The following is a 20549-nucleotide window of genomic DNA, read 5'->3' as shown; positions in this document are numbered from 1 at the left end:
AATATTGTAGTTTACAAACATAATACTACTGCATCCTCTGAGGGTGCATTCAATGTTGCGCAATAGAACCATGCATCTTCACGTAGAGTGGAGGAATGCACGCACTCAACTGATTGAAATAGAGAAACAAACAAATATGTAACTCACTACCTGTAGCCTACATGCCCACATTATAAACGATGCACATAAAATACACCAAATGCAAACTCAGCACCCGTTAGTAGGCTCGTGTGGCGCCTGTGTTGCAAGGCGGTGCAATGTGCAACTTGCAGGAGACCGTTTGACTGTTGCGCTAGGTGAAGTAGCAGCGACATCTAGCGGACTCTTGGCCAAACAACAGAACATCGTCTGAAGAAAGTTTTTAGCTAGCTGGATTTCACCCAAATCACACTACGTTTGTTTTATTTATACTGATAAATCACGCATGTTTGTGAATGGACGTTTGAATGGAGAAAAAAATATTACTCTCACCTTGTAGTCATCTCTGCGTGTGTTTCAGAGAAGGGGAATTCACAGTCGAGCTAATATGTGGGAAATGCAAATGTGGCAGAGGATGCTGCTGCTGGGGCCTGGGGGAAGTAAGGTCGGTGTTTTCCCTGGAGGAGGGAGGAAGCTGCACCGAGCGCACCTGTTGAAATCAAGTACACTTGTGTGTTCGAAAAAAAACAACAACTCGAGATATCGACATTCTGAAGTTATGGCGTCATTTGACATTTTGAACATTTTAAGATAAATGTTTATTTGCACTTTTTTTTTTTTTACACTACTGTTCAATCTATTTATTTCGATGACGACAACAAATGAATTTGAAATGCAAACTAGATGAGGGGCCACCAATCTTTGAAAATGAGAGCTATTTAATGAGTATTGATTAATCAGAAAGGCCACCAGTTTGATAAACAACACTTTGAATTGATTTTGATGTATGAAAAGTGCTATACAACTAAACTTTGATTTGATTTGACGCACTTTTAAAAGAATAAAATTGTTGCAGCTACTTTGAATAATTTTTATTATTGTCTCCCATTAATAATAATTAATTGTATACATTAATTAAGGTTGTTGGATACCACTTTTTCCCGATCAATACCAGTACAAGTAGCTACGCTTCTCACAGTACACTGTACTTTTGACACATAAAATTGATAACCAGCATAATAATAAAAAACACAACTGACAGATAATTAAAATAATAAAGACAGCTTTATCCCAGTATTGCATTTTTCCGGAAGCCGGTACTCGCTCATCTCTAATGTTCATTCATATGAAGACACAAATCTTGATAATGCTTTCACACAACAATTGTGAAACAGATCAATATTGATATCTCAACTCAACTTTATTTATAAAGCGCTTTAAGAACAGGCATTGCTGTCTACAAAGTGCTGTACATAAACATAAATATCGGTTGTGCAGTAAAGAGTAAGGTAAAACAAGAACAATAAATTTTACATCAGTAAATTAATAATAAATAAATAAATAATAATTATGCAATTAAAAAAAAACATTTCAGCCATTGTTCACCTTTCAATTAATCACTTATACAAAATTCCTATAGGAAAAAAGTAACGTGCTTTTCTTTCAAAAAAATAAGTTGATTTCTTCGTGGCTCGCCAACTTTTGAACAATCGTGTGTAGGGGCGTTGTGGGGGCATTTGCATTGCGGTGCTTTGCACATAAAAACAAGTGACTGTAAATTTTCATTCAGCTTTTAGTGGAACAGTGAACAACGCCAAACAATGAGGTGTGTGAGAATAGCATGAAAACAAACACGTCAAACAGATGACTTCCTGTCAGGCACCGACATCCCTTCAGAATCCACATGCAAACCTCACGCAACACACACCGACACACACAGCCGCAACAGTGGCAGCCTTCCTCATTGTGCTGACATGCACCTCGCTCATATGCTTCCTGTTTGTGAGTCAAGTGTGCTCGGAGAAGCAGCCAGTAGCTCGTGTTCATCTGTCACTCAGGCCGCTGGATGGCAGTGAGCCGGAGACCCTGCTGGACTCGGAGGCTTGGGCACTCTTCTGGGACGCTCGCACTCCATGGATGCCGGACACTAGATTGCAGGTAAGATGCCGGAACAAGGGGACGGGTGTTGTTTTCAACATGGAAAAATCCACTTTGTTATAGAACTCTAGTTATATAACACTCCCTCTGGGCATAAAACTAGGTACACATGCCCAATCTCATAAACTCCAATGCTAAATAGCTTAAATGCCACACAGTAGAAGACAGACCTCCACCAAGGCAAAACAACCACTTTCCTAGGTAACCGTTTCCTGTTTATAGTGGCGTATGAAGCACACTTGATGCTTGGGCGAACATTTTTTTTTTTTTTTGTAATTGGCAATTCTTGATGAATATGTGTATAGTAGATTACTAGATTCATTATTTTTTGTCGTCAAGAAAATATATTTTTTTTGTCACTAGACAACTTTAACGTTTTGAATTTTTTGTCATATCGAGTATTTTTCCCTTACTATTTTTCATGGAACCAAATTTTTACATTTATATAGGCCATTTTTTAATTTTTGCCACCATTATTATTATTTTTTTTGGTGGGTCGGCATTGATTTTTTTAATTACACCAGTGCTTCTCAATTATTTTCTGTTGAAGGAAGAAGAAAAGAAGAAATTATTTTGCACAATATCGTATCCTTATATAAAATTGAAGACGAAAAAACAATTATTTAAATGTTTTAATGTTTTTTTTTTTTTATGAACATTCATTTATTAACATTGTTTATGCACACACTGTGACACTGAGAGCGCCACTGCCACCTACTGTCGGGGATGTGCAATTACACTGTTTTCTAGTAACAAAAAAAAATAAAATGAGGACTGAATTATACACACTCAACTACGGACAATTTAGAGTCTTCAATAAATGTAATGTGCAGATTTTTGTTTTTTTTGTTTTATGTTTTTATGTTATCCTCTACAAAAAAAGGACTAATACTGTATTGCAAAGTGACTTACAGTAGTAGTAGGAGAACAAGCACTATTCTTCTTCCTTTGGGTCTGCATGACTGTTCAGTATTATACTGCCACCTGGTGGCAAAGGTGGGAACACCAGAAGGAGTATCGTAATGAATTGGTTTGCACCATTAAATCACAATGGGCATGTTTAAAAATCCTTCATTCTTTTAATTATGTTATCAGTCTGTTTTTTTTAATAGATTGTGCAGTTCTATCTCAACATGTTTGTAACATAATCCTACTTTGCAGCAATAATTGGTTACATGTATTTATTAAAAAAAAAAAAAAAACGTCACATGGTGATTATTCAATCATTAGTCAAAGGGAATGATTGATGCAGTATTTTGCAAAGAATATGACATCACCAATATGTCATTCTATACATGAGAATTCTTCATAATGTATGAATGATACAGTCGTGCTGTGATTAGAACCAGCAGCTCCTTAACGGCTTACCAGGCGCATGCGCGCTGCGATGGTGACCCCATGACGACAGACTCTTCCCGTCGAGCCGCAGGAAAGGAATCATCAATTTTTCTTAGAAATTGCTTCATCTCCTACACAAGTTGTTGAGACATAGACCAGCGACAGAGGCTGAAAAGTAGTAGAGTGCGATGTTTGTGTAATGGGGGACACGTGTGGATGTGTGCTGATGTGTGAACAAAAGAATTGGGACGCCATTTCAACTGATGTCAAAGGAGCAAAAGGAACGTGAGGCAGGATTGAGTCAAAATGGGAAGAGACTCAAGATTAAACGTGTGCAATTATGGTAGTGTGGCTGTTTGCCAACTGTTTGACCTTGAAACAGCGTCATTAGTGTTTCCATTATTCCCTCGGGGAGATATTGTTTCAAAATGAGCAGCTCAATGGACTCCATCCATCATACATGTCAATTTCAAAAGGGAACCTCTCCTTGAGCCACAAGAGACCAATTCAATGAATGGATGTGAATGGATATCAGCCCCAATCAATCAATGTGAAGTGTGGATGAGGAGGAGAAGGTTACACATACTGTACTCCCACAATCCCATTCACACATACAGAATGTGGCTGTTCTTCCCTCCCGCTCCTCCTTTAGTCTGTGGGAGTAAACCTGAGGGTCGGATCACACCACAACAATGGGGAGGCACCTGCTTCCTAGGCTCAGCATGGGAAGTCGCGCTTCCCGTCAGGAAGCAGTTGGTAATGGGATCGTCAGATGTGAAGAGGAAGCGGGTGAGGGGGTCGGCATGAGAAAGAGACACAGGTGAAGGTGCCATCCAGGTGGGGAAATGAAGATTTCGACGTCATTGGTCGCTCTCCTGTGGCGACCCCCATCCTTTAGCACAGAATCAACATGGCCGACAGGTCACTGTTTATCCTTCCATTCAGCCAAAGTTAAGCTAGCTTCAGCAATAATTGTTCATGTTCATCAACATAACATCCTGAAATCATGTTCAATTGCGTAGTACGTAGAACGTACGTATGTACGTTCGTTACAAGTACGTAAAAGAAAAAAAAAATACATTGACATTGTACGATATGGCAGCAGCTACCGGCATTAGCGGTTTTTGGCTAGCAGCTAGCTGCTAAGCTAGTGTCCAATTAGGCTTGCAAGAGCTGTCAGACTGCTTTTCAAAGTCAGTTTAACTGGCAAAAATGACTGCACACTTGGATTCTGACAACCACAGTTTCAGCTTGTACTGGGTTTTTTTGTGTTTATTTTTTTTTGAATAAATCAAGCTTACTTAAATGTCCTCTTTTAGCCTGCAAAACAGCTACTTATGTTTCTAGTGAATTTTGCTTTGCACAGTTGAAACTTAGGAAAATTATGATGATTATCTGTGTTATTTTTCTTTAACCAAGCAAAAAATATATTTTTTTTATTTACCAAATATTCGATTATTCACTAGTAGGATAAGCGGATAGCAACATATTTCGATAGCTGCAGCCCTACTCATAATACAAGGAGGAACGTACGTAGGAAAGCAACATATAGACTTGTGAAGGATTTTAAGATTTTTGTGTCATTGTGCTTCTTCATTGTGATTTGAATGAACGGGCCTTCGTGCACAAGATACTGTAGAAGAAGACTATGAGATTACATAAAATGAGTACATAAAAGTAAAGCAACAGTCAACAAAAAGACATTGACTGACTTTACTTGGACTTGTTCTTTGTGTGCTGTGTAGCTAAGGCAAACCTTTTTTGAGTTGTGAGTTTACAGTTGTGTAAATGCTACACGTGTGCACATACTTGTCTTATGGCTACACTTATGGCGTTGTTGTGTCACACTGGCCACCCCATTGAAAAAGTTCTTTCTATGGCCCTGCTCTCACCTAAACGGAAGCTGGGATTGGTTCCAGTACCACTCTCAACCTAATGAGGAAAAGTGCTGCATAAGAAATGGATAATGGCTGGATTATTCACCACAATTACAAAACGGAATTTTTGATACATGTTTTGCGTGATATCCTATAATTTTCATGAGAACAATCCCTGTGTACTAGCAAAAATACATGTCTCATTTGATTTGGAAAAAAAAAAAAATGTGGAAGTGACCCTGTTGACACCGAGGGACAACATCCTCTTATGAAACGCCCTCAAAGTCATCGCACAGTTGCAACATTCTAGAAAAAAATAAATAAATAAAACAAGTGTGATGACATTTTGGGGGGGCGTATGGAAAATTAGGCTTAGTTTCAGTCAGTGAATGAGTAGGACAAGGCAAAATGATTATTTTTTTTCCTTCCACATGCTATGCCCTCTAGAGGCTATGAATATTATATGGATGACATCAGAGAGCAATCTGATTGGATGCTTTTTTTTTTTTTTTTTTTTTAGTCAAACCTTTTAAAACTGGCAAGTGTGTTATGTGGGGAATAAAAGGAAGAGTAAAATTCAGATGACTCATTAATTGGCTGATTAATTTAATAAATGTAGATTAAATGAAAGGAATATTTTTCATTTTGGGTCCTACTTTCACTAATCTAGACAGGCAGAACATTTGACTGTTTTACAATACTTTGCCCTTTAGTGTTTGTTTAACTTCAGAAAAAAAATCTGCAAAAATCTGCCTTTTTTTTCATCGCATCATCGCATTCATCGCAACAGTGTTTTGTTTTTGTTTTTAATAGGAAATAATCTAAAAAATCATTTAAAAATTACATTAAATAACCTCAAATAATGAATTTTAATTGCCTTACAGTATTCCTCATTATTTTAATCTCACCTTTTATCATAAAAAACTATTTGAAATAATTAATAAGGCTGACATGGCCATATATTTTTGTGTGACTTTAGAGGCATTTTTTTTTATATATCATAAAAAGCTCAGTGTTTTATCTTTTATTAAGTTGCATGGGTTTTTTTTTTGTTTACACTCTAGGGAGATTCGAAAACCAGATGTAAACCTCAACGTTGTCGCTCACTCTGTGAATTGTTGGCTAACCTCATTCTGAAACTAATCTGCTTGAGGTCTCTCTAAACACCTTATTAAAGTAAACACCTCATATTTTGGAGGGTTTAGCTTCTATAGAGAAAAATGTGCCAATTGTGCCCACTCTGTCTTTTTTAGAATTGAGAAAAAGGACAGTCATGTTCTTGTGTTGCAACCTGAGAAGTACCCAGCTGTTTATATGTTCTAAAATGGAACATCAAAAAAAAAAAAAAAACCAGCAATATCCTCTTTACTATGAAGGAAGTACTGTACTTGCTGCTTCTCAATTTGGATTTCGACCCAATGTACATATGCTACATGTATTACTACTGTTTACTACTACTACTACTACTGCTTCTACTACGAACGATATCACTACTATTGATATTAAAAATAATCATCATCATCAATGTATAGAAAAAGCCATTTAAAAATATAGGTCTTGATGCGTTTGTAATTTGCAGCAGTGTAGCATTGCACTTTACAAACAGAAACAAAGAATAATTATGATAATAGTTTTTTGTTTTTATTTGCAGTTGTCAGAAGTGCACTGGCGGAAGAAAAAAAATTATTATATAAAAATTGAAAAGATGTATGTGTAACAGACATATGCCTTTTTGTTGAATTTAATACTATTAGTGTTTTTAAATGTTGTGTCTCTTATTGTTATACTTTTAAATGAATACTTTTCCTGAAATGACATTGTCCATCCATGTGTACCTAATAAAAGGGTTACGGAATATTTAAAAAAGAGAACATGATGCATAACGAAAATTATTATGCATAATAATGTTGAATTTGACTGGAAAAGGGCTATCGGGCCACAGTGCGGTTTTGCTCGAGGTCTTTCAGGCGTGTCATCGTGAAGGTTTGTGCGGTAAAATGGGTCACTTGACACTTTGATGCAAGGCGAGGGACACCCCTGTCTTGGCCTTCTGACGCACCCGACACTGCCACGAAGAACACAAGTGAAACCTCTTAGCCACACCTGACTCCTTCACACTTGCAGCTGTAAAACAAAATGGCTCCCGATGACGATTTGGTGACCCACTTTACTGTGTGCACAAAGGCTACAAGTTGGTGCTGCTCTGATTCTTGAAAAATAATCAAACAAAAATAATCAAATACATAATCATCAATTAAATTGAATTAAATAGTGGTCATGATCCATTTCCAGCTTTTCTGTTTCCTTCCTTGCAGTATTTTCAATATTGTAAATATCATTCAGTTTGTTTTTGCAGACTTTGTCTAACGCTGCTAATTTACGACCCATATGTTTTTCTCCTCACGTGACATTTTTTTTTTTAGGAACTATGGCAACAAAACAGCAACACAAGCATTACCGTGTGATTCAAAAAGAAAAACATCCCCTTTTTCTGCCTTGAACAGTCAATATATTTGTATGCTGCGCGTCATGTGAGGAAGTAGCGCATCTCCCACAGTAGAGATGAATGGCTCGGTGGCTGCGCGTTTTTCATATCTCCATATTTAATCAAGATCATCCTTGTGCGCAGAGCGTGAGGCAACATGCAGCACACCTCTTGCACGGAGGACAGGATCCAGCACGCACTGGACCGATGCCTGGATGGGCTGAGACACAGTCCAACAGCAGCACACCGCTGGGATGGTAAGACCAAGTTATTCGTCATCACCTTGTTCGATCATGAGATGAGAAGTACTTTACAATTTTGGGATGGATGTTTGTTAGGCTGTGCATTGAGTAGTCTGCTTGGAATGAAACTGGGATTATTTGTTTGGGCGTTACAATAGGGACCCAAAGTTTACAATGCTACTAAATGTTATAGAAGGGTATACGTAGGGGTGTGCGATTGAGCAAAATTAAATTACAATTTCAATGATTACGCTCCAAAATCAGCACAGTCATAAAAAAAAAAGAAGAGTTTTTTGAGTTGTTTAAATGTATACATTTGCACCTTTTTTAAACTAATATATATATATATATATATATATAAAATTATATAATTATAATAATAAAATATAATAACTAATACAGTGTTTCAAAGAATTGTATTTGTCTTCATATATATATTTTTTTTTTACGATTAAACATTTTCTTGTTTTGTCCCAAAAAACTAAAGATCGTCCTAATCGTGATTGCAATCATTACCAAAATAATTGTGATTAATATTTTCTTCATAATCGAGTAGCCCTAGGTATATGTAACTTTTGTGTGACAAAAATTAGCCCAAAAATAATAATAGGGGATTTAAAAACATTAAATTATGATAAAACGTTAATATCATAATTTATACAATGAACATAAAAAATATATGAAAAGAAGTTTGAAAATGTTTACTTATTTCAGTAACCTAAAAATAAAATTATGAAAACTAATCATAGTAATAATAGTGTGATTATACTGTAAATGCCACTCAAGAAAATGATGATTATTGTTAGAGGGAAAAGTAAAATAATTAAATAAATAAATAAATAAATACAGTAATAGGTAATTATATTTTATATTTTAAAAGTATTTTTTTTGTATTTAGATTGTATTGTAAAGAAGGGGAAATAAAATGTAACAGAATAAAGTAGCAATAATTATTTTATCAAAAATTCCCATTCTAAAAATATTATATTCCACTGTAAATATTGTAGTGATTTGAAGCGCATAATTTTCTAGACCAGAAATGAGAAATTCCTGAATTTGTATAACATATTTAAAAAATGACATAAATCATTCTCCCCAAAAAAATAATTGCAGATGATCGGATTTATATTTGAATGGTAAATAAGAACCAGCCAAACATGGGCTTATTTTGGGGGATTTTTTTATATAAAATGTGATGCACAATATATGGAACACATGAACAGAAATTGACTTTAGTACTTGAATATCAATATGTAAAATCCTCTCTTTACTTCTCCCTTTCTCTGTGTCCTAATAAGGGTTATAATGTTCATGGGCATCCAGTCAATTATCTTGTCAGGAGCGCCTTGACTTTTAATATCAACAGACAGCGCAGTTTTGCTGCCTGAAACATTTCCGATCTAGACAAAAAAATGTCAGATAACTCCAATTAAATTTGAAACTATAATCCAGGTACCTCCACCACGACTCTGAATTATTGGAAGATCTGATTCGCTCTGTGCGTATATTCAATTTCGTGTATGGTTTGTAAGCGTGACAGCTTTATGGCTTTAGCTTGAAATATGTTAGTGGGTGATGGAGGAAGTTGTGCGGCTTGGCGTCTGGGAGGAAGTGGTAGCATTGACAAGAAGTGAGTGTGCGTGTGTGCGTATGTGTAGTGAGCATCACATAGGAAGGGTTACTGTGGTGCACGTGTCAAAAGGGCTTCTCAGGTAGGCTGTGGATTTTTCTCATAGTATCCACTCAGTACAGTGTAAATAATGGGTGAAGATTTAACAGGGAATATCTGTAAATCGTGATACAAAAACAATGAAGCATTGTGAAATTTACATTAACATGTTGTAAAACTCTGAAACAAACACAACTGTTGATTTGATAGTAAGAAAATGTTAAAAAGAAATATATATATATATATATATATATATATATATATTGGAGAATTCACAAATTACTGTAATTTAAACCCAAATTAACAGTAAAACAGAAAATATTGGGATACAGTTAAAATTACATCATTCAAGTGTTACAATAACACTGTTTGTCAATATAGGTTCTTTGGTACATTTTGTTTATGCCAAAAGAAACATTTTACAAATTCAGATTAGAATATTTGGATATACATTAAAAACGTGTGTAAAAATACTGTTTATTTTTACATAAACAAAACTGGAAGCGGTGGTAATCATAATAACAATAATAATTTAATAATAATAATAATAATAATAATAATAATAATAATAATAATAATAATAAAAATTTAAAAAAAACTTACACTTGTAGAGCCAACAGTCCTTTACTGATTACTTAAGACCAACAGGTAGGGTGGGTCAGTGGTAGAGTGCTCGTCTTGCAACTGTGTGGTTGTTGGTTCGATCCCAGTGCAGTGTGATGGTGTCAAATATTCATAAGCAAAGTAAAAAAGTACAGTTGTTCCTGGTGTAGTGTAATCAAGTGAAATGACTAGTCAAAATGAAAAGAACTTTGAGGGCATTATCAGCTGGGAAAGTGCTTTATTACTATATTTTACTATAGAAATAGCATTTTTTAAATGCAAATTCCACGGTAAAACATTTTTTAAAACAGTAAAATCCTGGATTAAGGACATTTTATAATTGTAAAATCAACAGTGTCAATACAATCTTGACCGTAAACGTAGAATAATCAGCTGACTGCATTTATTATTCTGTTTACTGGTAACGGATGACAGGCATTTTATCATGAAAGTAAGCATAAGTAAATAATTGCAGTCATTCTGCGTGTTGTGTTCCAGTGCTGATGTGCTGCGTGGGCCAGTCAATGAACCGCTGGAGCCTGGAGGAGCTGGTGAAGAGAGACCCCGACAACTCCATCATCCTCTTGCAGCAGATCCTGAGGAAGACCAAAGAGGTTCGCTCAAACAGAATACACGCATAAAAACAGTCACGTACAAATCCTTTGGTGATTATTGAGTGTTTGTTCTTATGTGCAGGTGCAGGAGAGGTGTCAGTATGAGCTGGTGGCGCCACTTGCCATCATGTTCACCTCCACGCTGCTGCAGGTACAAATTCTCTATTAAATTACCCAATTTTAATCCTAGTTAGTAGGGGTGTCAAAATTAGTGCGTTAATTTTGAGTTAATTTCAAGTTCCTTGAACGCCACTCACTTTTTTGTTACGCGCGATTAATGACCGCCCCTGACTTGGAAAGTCTGTACTAGTCGCAATACAGCAAACACGGCCACGTCAAAATTTAGCAGTAATACATTTAATAAGAATACATATCTTTGTGGAGACTGGTGTCAAGTTGTTGTTTACAATTTTTTTTTCGTGTTCAAGATTAGATCGCTCTAAATATAAAAAGAAAAATGCACTGAGCTGTCACAGTCATACAAATGAAATTATGCCATCTAGTGGCAGAAAAATGACCTCAACACAAATCAATATCACACGATTTTTACAGTACAGTACATGTTTTTAATTTAACTCAATTTTATGAATTATTATAAAATTACCGGGTAATGTATCAATGGCTAAAAGTTGCAGCCATATTTCTATTGGTTTAACATTTTTGTCCACTTTTTAACAAGAATATAAAATTTTTATTGTACATTTAGAACAGATATAGAATTTGCGATTAATCGTGAGTTAACTTTTGAAGTCATGCGATTAATTACGATTAAAAAATGTCATCGCCTAACACCCCTACCAGTTACATTCTGTTGTTTTGAATTTGACTAGAGCTAGACCAACATGACACCAATTATTAGAAGTCAAATACATAATAAAACTCACCTAAGTCATCATTTAAATGTTGAAATGGGGCAGATTGAACTCGTATGTAAAACGTTTTCACTTTTAACTCTTTCCCTGCCGTTAGCATTAATTGACGTTAACAGAAATCGCAACGAGTACTGCCATTAACGTTAATTGACGTCACCTAGGTTTTTTTTGTTTTTTTTGATAACGTGTGGCAGTCCAAGAGTTAAACACCTTCAAAATGTTTTTCCATCCTTTCCAGACGCCGTACTGTCCTCCAGACACGGAGCTACTCGAGAGCGCCATGGAGGTGTTTGGTGCCTTCCTCACGTGGCCCGAGCCGTACTGCAGCGTGTGTCGAAACCTGCTCTCCACACTGCAGCTGGAGATCAAGGCTCCAGGTACTTATTACGCTTGAAATACTGCAGTAGCGGGTCGGTCTATTCCTGAGCTTTTGTGAAAATAGCGTTCTAACCTCGCTTTCTCTTCCTCAAAGGGATTTCTTTTCAGAGATTGGTGAGAGAAGAGCAGGACTTGAACGCCAGCTGTCAGTCCACCAAGACCATGTAATTTAATTTAATTCATGACTTTTATATACAATACTAATTTGAATTATTACAAAGTCACACACCTCATTTCCCCCTGTACTCAATTATGTTCCTGATTCTATAGTTCCCTGTACTGTACTGTACTGTATTCATGACCACTGACGTTACTTTTCGAAACGGCTGCAGGACGGTGTTGCTGATGAACTCGAGCGAGGTGCCTGCTGACTTTCTGTCAGTGGCCGAGCAACTCAGTTGCGTTCAGCACTCTGAGAAGGACACCTACATCACTCTCATCAAACATGCCTTCCAGTCAGCGTTTGGTACCAAGCATCCACTCTGCAGTATCCATGCAGCATTGCAGGTATGTTCATCGGGGCAAATAGAAATTCATGTTAAATAGTATCAGGTTGGAGTTTAATATCCTTTTATGGTAAATGTAGTGTAGTTCTTCGATGAATTTAGGGTGGAATTTAGTACTTTTTATGTAATTTGGGCTTGCTTAATTGTGGCCAATACCTCCCTTGCCGTCAACGTGCCTTCGGGCTCGCATTGCAAATGTGACTTCAAGGCTTACCTGTTTTCTGGGAAAATGACATGACAGTCGCTCAGGTCTCAAGTAACAACCAATCACAGCTCAGCTTCAGAAAACAGGTGAGCTGCGATTGGCCGTTGCGTGAGCCCTGAGCAACTGCGATGTCATCCTCAGTTGACAGCAAGTGGCAAAATGGCCGCCCCCTGAGATGGATAAAAACGACTGGACTTTGCAGCATAACTCATATTCTACAATTGTAATATTAATCAGAAAGTCATATTAAGACTACATATTGTCAAGATATTGTTTGAGGTTTACTTCCTCTTTAAGTTAGGTATGAAAACTGTTTGTTTTTTTTTTAGCTAATTTTTGGCTGCGGAATCCAAAACTGATCTCAGTTTTTCTCTATCACGTTCTCTATCAAGGTTTTTAGCTATTAGATCCTCTTTATCTTAACTCATTCACTCACAGCCATTTTCACAGAAGCAATTTCCCTTCGCTCCCGGCTGTTTTACTGAATTTTGACTGATTTTGCAAGGCCCACAGTATATTATGTTCTATTGCTATAAAAACATGGAATCTACCAAAAGAAAAATTAAAGTCTCTTCTTCCATCAGGAAAAAAAAAAAAGATTTTTCTGTCTGTTTCCGTTTTGCAGCAATCAGCATTAGAATATAGCTAAGTTTCACCATTATTCACAACTCTGTTTAGAACTGTGGGGAAATCAGCCTGTTTTCAACTTGGCCCTGGTTGATCTCTTATACTCTGTTGCCACCTGCTGGCAGTTTTTGTAATTACTACAATTGCTTCACCCGTTCTCTGCAGTTCAGAGGCGGCATCAAAGCCTTCTGTATGCTCTAGCATAAAAAAATAAAATAAAAAAATAAAATAAAAATAAACAACGTATAATTATGTCTTTGGGACACTTAAAAAAATAAAAATAGAACGTATTCATACGTTTTTGAAGCAAATGAGGTAAAAATAAATGAAATCAATGTTTATCTATGTAAATCAAACAGTAATCTGGAATGGTGAAAACAACAACAAAAAATCAGCAAAAAATGAAATACAACTTACAATGGTATGCCCATGGTTACAGGTTAGGAGAAAAGCCGACACTAATCTTCTATCCTATTAAAATGTATTGCCTAAATTTCACATCGTGATACTATCAATATACATTTTTTGGGGGGGGAAGGACATTTGCTATGTTTCATTGTTATCACTAAACACATAAAATGTGCATTAATGAATGACCCTGTGCAGGAAAAAGGTGTTGAAGAACTGAGGGAGATATTCTCCATGGTCAGTGGTGTGTTAGAGACGGCCGCAGCCAAGAGCGATTCTCTGGAGGGACGTGGTCATGTGATCCAGGAACTGGAAGGACTGAGGGAGAGGCTGAGCGTCCCTGCATCCAGTGGAAGGAAGTCTGATGGTAAAATTACAAAATTAAATAAATTATTTTAGACTATTTTCTTGAGTGTCATTCTTCCTGTTTTCCCAGTAACAGGAATGCTGCAGACGTTCCCCATCCCCACAGCCAAGTGTCGCATGTTCCACTGGGAAAAAGACAACTTTGGTAAAGTGCTTATATAGGCTACTCATATTTATGTGTTTGAAATGCCCACCCACCCATTAAGTACCACATAAAGTTAACTATACATATTTTGTGAGCAGAAATTTCTAAAATTTAACAGAGCACCAGTGTTGTTGGATGCACATTGTGTACATTAGTATTGGTATTTAATTATTCTTTGGGTTCCTACTGCTAAAGAAAGTGGATGGATGTTTACTAATGTGCCTCACTTGATACCCACAGATGTCCTTAACACCCTTCTGGATGACGAGCCACAAAATGTATCCACCAGGGAACACCTTAAGGAGGATGAGGACGAAGCGGACATAGAGGACGATGAGGGCCATGACACCTTGTCCGCAGTGTCCGAGTCTTACGCTCCCTCATTCCACTCAGGAGCAGACAGTGACTTTTTCGAAGACTCCGACGACTCCATCAGCTCACCAAAGTCGGCCAAGTCTCCGGCTCGGCTCAGCCAGCACTTGTACCGCCTCCTCCGGAAACCCAAGAGGTCGTTAAACCGCGCCAAAAGTTTGGGATACACGGAATCCAAAGACTTCTCTGTGGTGCGGGAGATCCGTTCTAACTCGCTCCCCCACCACGTGCAACTGCGCAGTCCCGAGCCCACCTCCTCCTCCTCCCAGGCTCCGCTGAACCACACGGTCCGACAGGTTTGCTTCAGGAGGAGGCCCATCCTCAGCTGCGACGAGGACGAGAAGAGTGCCACGCTGAGGGTGGTGGTGTTCGGCGCCGACCACGTCGCCGGCAAGGTTGCGCGGGCCTACAACAGACTTAGACAAAAAGAGAGTGCTTGTCCTCGTCTCAGCCGGGCCTTCAAAATTCAGTTCTACTTTGTACCTGTTAAGAAAGACTCAGCAGCCGGACAATCTTGCCTCATCTCCCCAAGTCCTAAAGGAGTGAATGTAAGTAGAAACTCTTCAGAATCAACACTGCCTACAATGCATCACAGTTACGCTCAGGGCTGGACTGGCCATCTGGCATACAGGGCAGATGCCCACTGGGCCGGCTTCTTTGGGGGCCGATGCAGTGCTTTTTCAGGATTATTTTCCTACATTTTACCACAAGAGACTGGCCCACAATTTAGAAGGGCGACTCCATTAATCCATTTCGAATATAGATAGCAAAGTGAAAAATCATCAATAAACAGCAGCGGTAAAACTACATGTTAGGCAAGACTGGCTGGGCGGACCGGTGGGCTGAAGTCAAAATGCCAGGGATGATTTTTTTGTGCCAGTCCAGCCCTGGTTTCACTGTACTTCACAATGTTGCCTCCATAGCAGATTATTTTATATAATAATAATAATAATAATAATAATAATAATAATAATAATAATAATAATAATAATAATAATAATAATAATAATAATAATGATGATAATAATAATAATAATAATACAGTACTGTGTTCTCTCTCTATAATGCGGTTCACTTTTTGCGGCCTAGCTGTTTCGCAGATTTTTTTTAAGTGCAATTGTCCATGTTTTTTTTTTGTTTTTTTGTTTTTTTACAGTAATGTAATTTTACAACATTTATGAAGGTTTGAACATTGAGAGTGTTTAAACAAGAGAGAATGTGAGAAAATGTAAATGCCTCGATGGGAAAAGTGTATGAACTGTGTGGTGAGGGGTTTTAGAGCCTTAAAAAATGTATAATAATTGTAAAACAAAAAGCTAACTACTTCGCAGATTTCATTTATTGTGGGTATTTTTTGGAACCTAACCCCAGCGGAAAACGAGGGAACATTGTATTACTATTATTGTTATTATTTATTTTTAAAGCACACTTTAAAGGGTTCTTAATTACATCAAAATATCAATATTGCAATAAAAGACAAGAACGAAACCACTAAAAAAATAAAAAATAAAAATAAAATAAAAAACCACACACACATTTATATGTTTAAAAGCTATTCAACAAAGGTGGGTTTTGAAGAGTGATTTGAAGGTGGAACATAATCATAAAACAAAGAGAATTACACTTTTGTGTGTAGGCTATATGAACCGCTAGCTTAATGCTAACACTAATTAGCATCCATGTTACTGTGCTTTAAGCCTATAAGTAACAGATTGAACATAAACAACATGTAGACAGAAGTTTATCCTATGCATAGAATAACTAATATTAATGCTGATTGAGAGACACATTGATATGTGAATTAAGGTTTATTATGAATTTGAAGCAAGTCAGGACTGCCTAGAACGCCAGTGAGATTCGTAATAGCGCCTCAATGAAGACCATTTGTCTCTCTATCTTATACTGCCCCCATGTGGCCAAGGTAGACTGTCCTTACAAGTGTTTTTGTGCAGTAGAGTTTACATCAAATTACAACAATGTTTGCAACAGATTAAATGGCATCCATTCATTGAAGTGAATTACTGACGCTTCTGCCCCAATAGGAGGCTGTTAACCTGAATGGAGCAGAAGACAGCACTAATGACATCGCCCATCTCCTCGGGATGTTGGATCCCTGGTACGAAAGAAACACTCTCAGCCTCCTAAAGTTGCCCGCCAATATCGTCTGTCAGGTACAAACCACTTCCCACAACCCTTTTCCAATGTCCCATACTTTTTTCTTTTTTTTTTTTTTAAATTAAAAATGATCTATCAATCAATGCTGTCTTCCAGCAAACATCCAAGACCGAGTCAGAGTCGTACGACAGTTCATATGAACAACGGCTCCCCATTCTCGCCGACCTGATTCTCTACTATTGTCGTTACGCGGCACGACCTGCTCTGATCCAACTCTACCAAGCTGAGGTTCGCTCTCATCATGTGTACTATTTCAGTGTAATTTTATAATTACCGGTTTGTGTGAATTTTGGCCTTGTCAGTTTTTGAATTAAATTATTTTCTTTGACTTGTCTGATTTTGTGATCAAATGACATCAAATACTTCTTCATTTGATGGTATTCAAATTTGCCTCATACACATATTAACTTATACCCTAAATGAAAAATATGAGCTTCAACCAGAAACTAAAAATGAATCTTTGAGATCTCTGCTTTTGCATCTGAAGTACTGTATACATTTTGTTGTGTTGCAGTTGACGTTAGCCAGTGGAGAGAGACGGACGGAGGTGTTCGTCCATTCCCTCGAGTTGGGTCACACTGCAGGGACCAGAGCCATCAAGGCAATGGGTGAGCGGAAGACAATGACGAATGACTCACTCATTTCCATACTGTGCAATACATGACTGCTTGTTATGATGTATGATGTGCAAATGTGACTACATCACCAATAGAGGAACATCACACATATTAACAGGATATTATGATTTACTTCTTTTTTTTTTTTTCGTAACCACAGGTGACACTTCTGATTTCCGTGCGGAAGTAAAACTAGCTCGGGTTGACATGTCAAAATGGAATATATGTTTGTTTTGTTTCATGAGTCACCCTCATCTGGTGACAACGAACTCAATTTACCTCACTTCACAATAAGCAGAACTTTGAAAAAGTTAAAAAGAAGCTTCACGCTGTATAATGCTGTTCCCACTTGAAGTTGAAGTGTCAAATTTAACATAAATACTTCACTTTACTTAACATTACTGTGTTCTATATAACTTTGCCATATGAAATTATGATTAAAACCCTATAAAGCCTGAACCATGAAATATGAGAGAAAATTCTGTTTCTTTGTGAATATTTATTAGTCCTTTTGAACAAACAAAAAATATATATATTTTGAAAATCAGCTTCCACATATGACTTTTGATTTGTGTCATATTTGATACATCTGGTCACAATGCTTTAAATTCATACATTTATAACTGTCAAAAATGTGATAATAAACAGACATATCTAACACATTAGTATTTCCAAAAGTCAGAAAGAATATTTTCCATTATTAATAAGTATTGGTGTCTCTCTTAATTGCAAGGTCGCTGGAAAAGCCATCAGATGTGTGATACTGCCCTCTAATGGATCATGCGTACAATGCATATGTCAGGACTTTAATGGGGACAAAGATATTATACTCAAGAAGTAGAGGGATCAAAATGTATTGTATTTATTATGATACATTTGGCATTATAGTTAACGTAATACTAACAAACAATGTAAAACGACATTGACATGCTAATCGTTAGCATTGATAGTCGCAGTTTCAAGAAGGAACGGATATTTGAACACGGACAATGGAGCAAGCTTTGTCGACAGATAATAAAACAATACTCACAGGCATATATTATTTATCATCCAGGAAAAATATTAACATTACATTATCTTATAGTACTATTCTTCTTCTTTCATGTTTGCATGGCAGTATTACACAAGGACAAGGTGGCCACAGCTGGAGCAACTTTGGATTTTTATTTTTTTTATTTTTTTTTTTACCTTACCTTTTTTACCTTACCTTATGTTATTTTGCTATTACTCTGTTTTTATATATAATATTATCCAGTGATTTGTTTTTCCATTAAAAAAAAACACAAACAAAAACATTTCTAATTTTAAGATGAGGTGGACTGGATTAATGTCATTCCCATTCATTTCAATGGGGAAAGATGATTTAAGATACCATTTACCTTGCGCAGGCACTGCCAGCAAACGGTTTGGTATCGATGGTGACCGAGAAGCAGTGCCACTCCAGCTTGACATCATGTATAATAGGGTAAGACACTATTGCGTATCTCTGTTTACATTTTTTTTAAAGATGTCCTGGAGTATGATTTTTATTAACCATCATTTTCACTGCTTTACTTTAATAATAATAATAGACTTTTTTTCTTTTCTTTTTTTTTTTGCTACTCAGGTGGTGATTAGTGGGAGGAGTCAGTGCAAAAGAGAATCTAAAATGTGCACTTCAGTCAACTTGACCAAAGCCTGCAAGAATCCTGAAGAGCTAGGTGGGTACTGTTGGGTATATGTTTTTATTTGATCTTTTTAAACATGGTTATGAAAAAAAAAGGTTCTCAATACGTGGATGTGGATGTATCACTGACAGACTCACAGTTCGAGTGCTTGCAGCTCAGCATGACAGAGGTTCTAAAAAGACAGAATGGGAAAAGCAAAAAGGGCTACAACATGGTGAGCTCTATTCATTCACTCATTTGAATCGCTTTCAAACATTTGACACAATAATCAAAGCATGTAATCAAGAATTTTTCTTTTCCAATTAATTAGTTACAGAGAGCAGATTTGTGACATGCAATCTTAAGGCTGTCTTCTCCTTTTTAAATAGCACATGAGCTTGACGGAGGTGAAGGTGGACAAGGTGCAGGTCAGCGGCGCTGCAGACACAACCTTTGCTGTATGTCTGGACCAGGATGAGAAGAAGGTACTCCAAAGTGTCATCAGGTAAGATGAACACACTTGAACTGGAATGGAGACATATAGAGGGAAATCTCACAATGTTTGAGCTGAAATGACAAAAAATGCCACTCGTCTCTATGGTGTGTGTCTGTCTGTCTGTCTGTCTGTCTTCATTCTAGATGCGACATCTCCGTGTGCTCCAAACCCGACAGCTCCTCAGACTGGAGGCAGCGACAGGCCGAGATGTCGGCCCAAATTCAGCCCTTGCACCCGACCTTCTGCTCTCTCCTCTGTCTGCCCATAGTCACCTTCAGCGGAGCGCTACCCTGACCCTGATGGTCTCTGCTTTCAGGGGCTTGGAAGAAAAAAAAAATATACAAAAAAAATTAAAAAAAATGCTGACTGACTTGTAAAGCAATAACAACTTAACAGATAAAACTGGAATAGTGAATGTACAAATCCAGTGCAAACAAAATGTGTACAATGGGCTTTTTAGATGCACTGTATAGTTCTATTTCATTATGCCAATGCCACATAAATATTTTGTATCTCCTGTAGATTTTGGAATTTCTCCCAGGCCCTAGCGATGAACTCATAAACTGTGTATAAATATGAACAACAGGGGGCGATGTTGTCACAAATTTGGGGTTTGGTTGAGGCAATAAGGCCCAAGTGGTGATATATATATATGTATATATATATATATATATATATATATATATATATATATATATATATATATATATATATATATATATATATATATATATATATATATATGTATATATATATATATATATATATATATATATATATATATATATATATATATATATATGTTGTTTATTGTGTAAATATTACTTTTCCC

The 20549-nt window shown here is 36.8% G+C and overlaps 1 protein-coding gene across 2 annotated transcripts; it reads left to right on the top strand.

The window, feature by feature from the left end:
- The first annotated feature begins 1940 nt into the window (after positions 1-1940).
- Positions 1941-20387, top strand: pik3r5 (phosphoinositide-3-kinase, regulatory subunit 5). Of its 2 annotated transcripts, none has more exons than XM_077524175.1 (18): positions 1941-2076; positions 7921-8033; positions 10789-10904; positions 10987-11055; positions 12015-12153; positions 12249-12318; positions 12487-12661; positions 14099-14267; positions 14343-14411; positions 14652-15331; positions 16826-16954; positions 17055-17186; positions 17473-17566; positions 18964-19040; positions 19182-19275; positions 19374-19456; positions 19611-19726; positions 19861-20387. In XM_077524175.1, exons 2-18 carry the CDS (start codon positions 7934-7936, stop codon positions 20009-20011), a joined length of 2463 nt encoding a protein of 820 aa, XP_077380301.1. In that variant the 5' UTR covers positions 1941-2076; positions 7921-7933; the 3' UTR covers positions 20012-20387. The 2 variants fall into 2 exon arrangements, with proteins under 2 accessions (XP_077380301.1, XP_077380300.1); XM_077524174.1 differs by having other exon boundaries at positions 14337-14411.
- Positions 20388-20549: the final 162 nt, after the last annotated feature.

This window comes from Festucalex cinctus, chromosome 6 (assembly GCF_051991245.1).
Source record: "Festucalex cinctus isolate MCC-2025b chromosome 6, RoL_Fcin_1.0, whole genome shotgun sequence".
Classification (NCBI taxonomy): domain Eukaryota; kingdom Metazoa; phylum Chordata; class Actinopteri; order Syngnathiformes; family Syngnathidae; genus Festucalex; species Festucalex cinctus.
Note: the sequence above shows the minus strand (reverse complement) of the source record. Positions and strands in the feature narration are given on the sequence as shown.

Bases quoted from the DNA above. Each gene is read 5' to 3' on its own strand.
- pik3r5 (XM_077524174.1), top strand. From the start codon at position 7,934: ATGCAGCACACCTCTTGCACGGAGGACAGGATCCAGCACGCACTGGAC. The intron at 12,662-14,098 runs GTATGTTCATCG...GACCCTGTGCAG, and splicing joins GTATCCATGCAGCATTGCAG to GAAAAAGGTGTTGAAGAACT. The intron at 16,955-17,054 runs GTACAAACCACT...GCTGTCTTCCAG, and splicing joins CCGCCAATATCGTCTGTCAG to CAAACATCCAAGACCGAGTC.